Source organism: Limulus polyphemus, unplaced genomic scaffold (genome assembly GCF_000517525.1).
Source record: "Limulus polyphemus unplaced genomic scaffold, Limulus_polyphemus-2.1.2 Scaffold1575, whole genome shotgun sequence".
Lineage (NCBI taxonomy): Eukaryota > Metazoa > Arthropoda > Merostomata > Xiphosura > Limulidae > Limulus > Limulus polyphemus.
Genome location: NW_013667185.1, coordinates 86770 through 95640, shown reverse-complemented (window position 1 = coordinate 95640; position 8871 = coordinate 86770). Strand labels below are relative to the sequence as shown.

Sequence of the window (8871 nt, the reverse complement as noted above, 5' to 3'; positions counted from 1 at the left end):
CATGCTCCCAGCGTCGCGTGACTTCCACTGTCGTAACACTGTATTGATTAAAGTAAAAGTGCCAAAAATTTACTTAAATCCTGGATGGACCTTTAAGCATAACATAACTTACAGACAATAGGTGACCATTTAGCATTTCAAGGCTGTTCTTACGCATCCACCCTTGGGAAAAGAAAAAATTAAACCCACTCTCTACTTTTCAGGAAACCATCGACTCCTCTCTTAAACTCTTGCCTTCCGGTGACTTAGTGATATTGTCTCTGGACTTATGGCGCCAAAAATCGGGTTTTGATACCTATGGTGGGCAAAGCACAAATAATCCATTGTGTAGCTTTGCTTTTATAACAACACACAATCAAACGTTAACTCCTGTAAAGTGCTGTCTTCCATTACTGCCTACAGCAACTCATTCCATAAGCCAATCACCCCGTTATAGAAATAAAGCTGTTTTTAACTGAAGCCCGACCTATTCTTTCTAAATCTTAAACTTATGTCTTCTCGTTCTGTTATCTTCAAAACATATCATAAAAAAGGGGATGCTTTTAACCCATAAATCCCACGAATAATGTTTTCAAGGTTCAAAACATCATTTCTTAACCTGTTTTCTCAAGAGAAAATAAGTTTAAAAGAGATCTTAATTAATCTACCACTCTAATGTAACCCTTCCATATATGGAATGTGTACAATTTTCCAAATGAGGCCTAACTAGTGATTTGTATAGTGAAATGATTAGCTCTTTTAACTAGTATTTTAGAGCAAAGCCACATAAGGTTATCTACTGTCCACTGCGGGAAATCGAACCCCGGATTTTTGTGTTCTAACTCCGTAAATCTACACCGAGGGACTTTTAACTTGTAAGTTGTAATCAGTGTGTCTATAGTTACACCCATAAATGTTATTAGCTTTACTACTAGCAACAGTGACTCTAACAAGACGTTGCGTTTTATTTTATTAATTTCTTTCTATTTTTTTGTTTTTGGATTTTATCTATGCTTGTACAAATGTGTTCCTGAATAAATGAAGTTAACGCTGTTTTCAACTTGTGATTATAGGTATGAACTAAAACTGTCTAATTATTTCGCGCATAATATTTATTTCGTGCTATAAAACTCAGATACAATGTTTACACTATTATAGCATGAGAACGCTCACCAGTTTGAAATCTACGGAATATAAAGGCTTTTGTGCCTTCTTAAATACTTACTCTCTTTTCACACATTTTATTCGAATGTTTTTGAGTGTTAGTGTAACTCGGATAGTATATGCTGCAAGTTATTGAAGAAGTCTAGAAACTAAAGGTTCGAGTAAAAAAATAAAGAGAGTTCTATGGTTTAATCTGTATATCAATTTTGGCGCGTATTCATATAACAATATGATAGTATTAAGAAAAAATAGTGCTAAGTGTTTAATTAATAATATATTAAATATGAGTAAATAATCTTAGGTACATTACTATTTATTAAATGAATATTAGGATGTTTAATATGCTATTGTAAATTCACCCCATTTTTTCGAATAATTGTGTTGTGAACCGATAACCTCACAATGTAGTACGGAAGTAATTGGGCTTTCGTATTAGGATACTTTTGGAGTATTGACATAGGGATTCGCATGTTCGAGGTTGTTTAAAATTATTAAAATGGCGCGATCTAGATTTCCTGGCAGACCCGGTCAAAGGGTTGGTCGTAATTACGTGACAATTTTTCCACATGATACGAAATTGCACTTAGATTTGTCCGTAGTTAGACCTGTATCAAGTAGGATTGAAAAAGGATTAGATAACTTCTATGAACTGTTTGGAACGTCAGATGAGGTAGGCTAAGTGATACTGAGTGATACAATAACTTGAATAAGACTCAGTAAGACGAAGACTAGTAAGAGTAACACAACTTTACATAAGTCGCAATGTAGTTGTGTTAAACTGTAAACAGTACGAATTGCAATTTTTTTAAATACTAATTTTTATGTTACGAGTATATTGGACTAATATTAGTAATAATAACACTCATAGCATTAACAATAACAGATCATTCTCAATTTTGTGATTTGTATACATATTACGTGGAATTTAGGCTTAAAGTAATTACATTTTGGCAGGTCTTTCTTAGTTTGTATTCCATTTTGACACCCCCTCCGCTTTTTAATTTCAGATTAAGCGTAAAACTAAAAAGTTAGGGGCATGATTGATGTTTAATTTTTAAAGTGTAAGTGCAGATTCTGGGCTAAACTATCAATATCACTACTAGGCCTAACTAAAGAGTTGGTGTCTAGATCTAAAAATTTAAAATTAGAGAAGTAAAGTTCGACTTATAATTGAACTTAAAGTTAAATTTAAACTGAATATAATTAAGGTTTGGTCCATACAACTCAGTTTTTTTGACAGTGACATATTGTAGCCACAGAAAAAACAACTAAATTTAAACTTAAAGTACCTATGAAGCTAAATGAAAGCTACATATTTTGATAAGTAACAAAGCTTTAATTTCAAACAAAAATTTAAAAAGTAAACTGCTACTTACCCTGGTATTAGTATTGTCACATAATAAGACAAATATCTTAGAAGTTTATAGCTTTACCAAAATATAATTAGGCAAAAATAAATTCAAAATGAGGCCTCACCACTGACACCAGAGACTTGTACAAGTTTACACAGTTTTTTTCAATTTTTAAGAAAGGATATTGACATATTGGAAAGAATTCAAAGGGTAGAATGGTTCTGGGGATGGAATAGTTATCTTTTAGATTAAGTTCCCTTAATTTTTTTTTAGAAAAAGAAGGGTAAGAGGTGATATTATTTAAGCTTACAAGATGATTCTGGGGGATTGATAGAATAAAGGCTTCTAATTTCCTTGTGCTGTATTCTGAGGACACGTGGACACAACTTTAAGATGTATAAAAAAAACAGGCTTCGATCAAGTTAAAACAGTTTTATTTTTCTAACAAGATGATTGGGTTATGAAATGAGTTACTGTTGGCAGTAATGGAGGACAGTACATTACAATAATTAAGAGATGATAGATAATTTCCTGAAAAATATAGGTTGTTTGCAAATTTTTACTTTTTTATGTTGTACAAAGATAGCCTTGAAGGAACAAATGGTCTCTTGTTGATAATACTTTATCCTAAAATTAAACCACTAGACCCTATCCAGCAATTCATCATCCTTTCTTTAAATAAGGTGAATCAAACTGAATACATTATGAGGTCTAACCAACATGCCATAGAGGAAATTGATGATTTCTTTTGACTTGTACCTAATATTTTTAAGTACACCCTAAAATCCTGTTTTAATATAAGGAAGCATATGTCATGTAGAACAGGTTACTGTTTATGTAAATGAGAGTAATAGTGTGGGATTGGTGTATCTGGATTTTCAGAAAGCATATTTCAGGGTGCCACATAAAAGGCTTGTTAAAAATTGATCTTATTGGGTTTGTGGGGTATAATTTGGCTCATCAGAAAGAAAAGTGTCTGGAAGAAAGAAATCTCAAGGTTGTTACAAAGAGTGTTCAATCAAACTGGACTAATGTCACAAGTAGAGTACCTCAGGACTAAGTGTTGGGATCTTTGATCTTTCTGATTTACATTAATGACATAGATGAAGGAATAGTCAAGGAATTACTTAAATATGCTGATGGTATTAATTAAGGTTTTGGGTGTTGCTGACTAAGGAGGATGATGTTGCTGCTTTACAAAAGGGAATAGATAATTTGATGAGATAGGCAAGTAAATGGCAGATGCCTTTTGATAATAATAAATGCAAGGTAATGCATGTGGATATCATAATTTGCATAATAAGTATAATTTTTATGGGACCTTAATAGTGTTATGGTTAATCAGTCTCTTAAGCTATCCAAGGAGTGTACTGCTGCTAGTTGCAGGACAAATATGATTTTAAGTTGTATTTACACAAATTTTGAATACAAGTCAAAAGAGGCTATAATTTCATTATATAGGTTGCTGGTTAAGCCAGATTTGGAGTGTTGTGATCAGTGGCTCCTTACGTTAGAAAGGACATTGAATTGTTGGAAAGGCTACCAGAACTAGGATGATACCTAAGATGGAAAGGCTGTCATATGAGAACAGGCTAAGATCTTTGAAATTGTTTTCTATTGAATAAAGAAAGGTTAAGAGGGTCCTTATTGAGGTCTTAAAAAATTGTTAAGGGAATTGATAGTGTTGATGCATCATATTTGTTTTGTACTTAATGGTGAGAATGGTAGGACTAGAAGACATATAATTTATTTCAGGGTAGGAGTGCTCTTCAGCTAAAGCAGTTTTATTTTTCTAAAAGGCTACTTGGCATTTGGAAAGGGTTATATTTAGATGTGGTGGAAGCAGTAAATTTAAGGGAAAGCTTCATAAATATTTGAATGATAAGGGCTGGCTCTGATATATTTTGTCTTTTAAATAATTTAGTGGATGGAGCCCTTAAATGTTATGTTTCAACAGAACATTAGTTTGGAGAAAAATATTTTTTTGAGTTGTGACCCAAATGTATCAACCCTTTCTATATGTGTCACAGGTGAAAGGCCATGTCATCTTGTTTGTTGACTCACATTCAATATTTTATTCAACTACTATTTCATGAATTTATATCATAATGCAGATTATAATTCAAATTTTAGGACTATACATTACTCAATTTGTTAACTTAAAAGTAAATATTAAAATAACAGATAAACATCGATTTTTGTGTGTCACGTGGTTCGTTGAATGCAACACTGGTTCAAATTAGAACAGTTTCAGAAGTCAAAATACTAAGTCTATAGTTTCATACGCATTAGAAACTCAAATTACAGATATTGACAGGCTAGAGTATAAAATAAGAGGGTCTTATTTTTTCTGTTTGCTAAGATATTGCTCATGTAATAAATCAAACATAGTGGCACCCCACTCGCCTCCTTCCATTTTTTTAAATGCTCCCTTATAAACAATTACTTCTATATATGACATTAATAACCAATCAGAAGCTCAGAATGTCCCCTAGTGGTTTTCTAAGCCTTTCTAATGTACCTAGCATCATTTCTTTCTTTTAAATCAAGATTTCAATAAGGTAGGTTGTGTCTTCAGTCTGCTCGAAATTTCATATTTTTTTAGACCCAAATACAGCTTAGTTACTACGTTTGATAAATTTCAGTAGAATTCTATGATATTGATATAGGAATTTATGATTTTGTAGTTATTCACAAGTATATATAAAACCTAAAAAAAATGTTTTGTTTCATGTCCTCCACGTGCAAAATTTTTAAAGGCTTAGCAACCTACACCAAGCAGCAACTGAGTACAAAGGTCGTAACTGGAAAAAAAATTGTTTGCTTTGTTTCTTTATTTACTGTTCTATGTTTTAGGAAAAATAAGTTTAAAACTTATTTCAAAATAGCAATAATCTATATACATATATATTGTATAATAATTGAAATTTGAGTGTATTTTACAATAGACTAGTCCACTAAAACACAGCCAAGACAGGTCACTTTGTAAAGACCAAAGATCAGTTTTATATTATTGAATATGGTAACATGAGTGCATGTGAGCCTGTGTTCCCTTACTTCCTCACCAGATTTATCTATCCTTTCTTTAATACATCTCTCTCTGATTGAGATACTTTTTTTCTATGTGGGCAGGATTTCCAATGTTTGGATGCTGGACAAGAGTTCACTCCATGTCAGCATGCTTGTCCTTTTTGCTCTTCATTGGGCATGTTCCTATTCCTGCTCTACAGGTAATTAACTTGGTCGTGTTCCATGTAGTCTATTCCATGGTCTTTCCTTGGTCCAATCATTCTTGGGGTTCCTGTTCCAGGACCTTTTATTTTTGGGCAATAGTCATACATTTTTGAGCCTGTTCACATTACTTGCCAGGTGTTTTGATCTTGATGATAGACTGCCCTTCTCAGCCAGTTTGTATTCTATCAACAGAGTAATCTCTGAAACCCCAGGTCTTCCATGGGGTTTACTATTGTTTGTATATACCCCTTTTGGACTCCTTTTGCAACCATTCTCTTCTCCAGGCTTCCTTTTATATGGTCTTCTATTCCTCATCCTTCGACTTTGGGTTCTATTTACTCAGCTAGGCCTGGTCTTATCTTTTTTCTCTATACCTACTCTCCTATTAGTCTCCTCTTTCTGGGCCTCGGTGTGCTTGTTATTCAGACCCCTCTTCTTCTCCCCATTATCCCCTCTCTCTCTTTCTTCACACACTCACAATTTCTGTTCTCATAGAGGGATATCTGCATGGACTGTGGCATTATTTTTGTCACATTCCTTTGTCATTGGTCCTTCTGCCACCCCCTTGGCAGTAATCCTTTGCCCCATCTTTGTATCTTTCCTGATTTGTTTCCTTGGGCTTCGACCAATTGGGAAGTACACCATGCTTCTCTTGTTTTACCTTCCTTCTGTATTTTGCCTGTTGGACCATTTGCACCCAGCTAAGTTCCTTTGTCCAGGTTTGGCTGTTTGGTGCTCCTTATAATGGACCTCTGTCTTCAGCGGTTCCTGCCTTCATCTGTCCCTTCACTGGGATCCCTCTTTTCTTTGGACCTCTTTCCTTCCTCCCTTATGGTATTGGTCTGTAGGCTCCTCCCTTGATAGGTTCATCTCTAGATTGGATTCTTACAGTCTATGTCACCTTTTTTCTCATACAATTTGTCAACTTGTTTTCATTCTTTTACATCTCTTCTTCACCAGCAATTGGACAGGCTCCTCCAGGCAAGCATGTGGACTCTTTCCATGCATCCATCTCCTTCTCTACACTTTTGAGCTGTTTTCTCTCCTGATAGTTTTCGGTTTCCATAGGATTCCATTTTTCACTCATTCACTGCCCTTGAGACAAATATGTAATATTTCTTTTTCCTTCCAAAGGGTAATACCTGGGGGCTTGTGTTGTCTCATAGGATATACTTACTCAAAAGTTGCACTGAGTCAAGATAACGAAAAGTGCTCATATTATCCACTCTGGTTATACTTGTGCCTATTGTGAGGTGGGATGTTTTACAAGATTACTCTTTTGTCTAATCCAGACTGTACTTATTCTATGGACTATCATGGAAAAAGCTAGCACTAGGAAAGTGTTCTGCCCACTTCTCTGGCTTGTACCTGCTAGCTTTATATAGGGTCTGGCTATCATCCGTTGTACTGTTTTCAGTAAAAGACCTTTCTGGACTGAAGGACTGATAGGGATACAAACACTTTCTCTGGATCTCCCCTACATGAATTCTCCCCACCTTTCATTGAGTGAAGCATGGGAGACTCTTGCCACTTTCCAGTTCCTAGCCACTGGGGTGGGGGACCATGGGGAACTCTCACAGGGTTAAACAAAGGAGTACCAATACAATGAGAAATGGGACAGTGGTAATACTGTTACTTTAATACAGGACACCTCTTATTCTACCCATGCTCTCATCCTGCAGCCATAGTCTGTTCAGTAGAGTTGAGGTGAGCACATAATAAATATGGACCAATACTGCATAATACAGTGTCTTCCTCCAGCAAATACAGTCTGTTCCATAGCATCAGTTGAGTTGAGTTGAGGTATGCACTCACTATACGATACCAATATACATTTATATCTAATGTGTCCTTATGTAGCCAATGTCTGTTCAGTAGAATCAAGGGGAACCCACTATATGGGTCCATACTACGTACCTATAGTCCTGTAGAGTCTGACAGTTGAGTTGAGGTATGCATTCACTATACGATACCAATATACATTTATATCTAATGTGTCCTTATGTAGCCAATGTCTGTTCAGTAGAATCAAGGGGAACCCACTATATGGGTCCATACTACGTACCTATAGTCCTGTAGAGTCTGACAGTTGAGTTGAGGTGTAAAAAAGTATCCATATTACATGAAAATGTGTCTTCCTTCATAGCTGGAGTCTGATGGTACAGTTAAGGTGAACATAAATACTTATTACATGTGCTCTCCTTCCATATCTGGATTCTGTCCTTTAGTCTGATGGTAGAGTTAAAGTGTGCACACAAGGTACAGTCTGAATGGACCCCAATCACACTACACATTTTGGCTGTTGTAACCACCAAACTAAACAAGAGATTAATTATACTATAACTTTTGAAAATATATGCATATTTTCATAACATTTTAGTAGACTATCACTAAACATTACAAGGTTTTTGTACACAAAAAATTGGATTTTTTTAATTAAGTATTTTAACTAAAGATTTGTCTGTGAATTTGCTAATGTTAACTGTTCAATGCAAAGTGATTTTGATTTTAGGAATTAAAATACTTTTTCATCTTACAGTTTGAAATTTTATTTGCATAATTTCTTGAACCTTCTAAATTAATATCAAAAGCTCTTTCTAAAGTAAATATTTATATTTTATTTTTCACTTTACCATATTAATAAAAATTGAGAAATAGAAAAATGTACATACCTTTTAATTTTTTTGTCAAATAATCTTAAAAGATTTTTTATTTATATTCATAATTGCATGTCTTGAGCTTTTCACGTATGTAGTTTAGTTAAATGTTTTATTTTCCTTTCCTATCCTTTAGTATTTATTATTTAACTCGACACACATTAACTCTCTCGACACGGGGTCAGTCAATTTGACCTAGTCGCGTGACCTTTTGTACTCGTTTAAAGTCTTTTTAAATTAATACTTATAACTCTCAATATATTGGGTATATTTTCACGAAATTTGGCAGTTTTTCAGTTAATATTATAAGTCTTTCACATACAAAAAGTCTTATTTCTTAGTGAAGTATTTTTAATAAAATAAAGATTTGTTCACGAATATATTGAGTATTTGTTTTGAATAGTCCGTGTGCAAAGTAGTTTTCGTGTTAAAATTAAAAGTACTTTTTGTCATCTCAAAAATCTCAAATTTCCTTTGTGTAATCC

General features: G+C 34.1%; 1 protein-coding gene across 1 annotated transcript in view; it reads left to right on the top strand.

The window, feature by feature from the left end:
- The first annotated feature begins 1593 nt into the window (after nt 1-1593).
- The window catches only part of LOC106464166, an 87677-nt gene continuing 80399 nt past the window's right edge, over nt 1594-8871 (top strand). Inside the window, exon 1 of the mRNA XM_013924287.2 lies at nt 1594-1813. Coding sequence (XP_013779741.2) covers nt 1640-1813 — 174 coding nt within the window. The 5' untranslated portion in view covers nt 1594-1639. The remainder of the gene's footprint in view (nt 1814-8871) is intronic.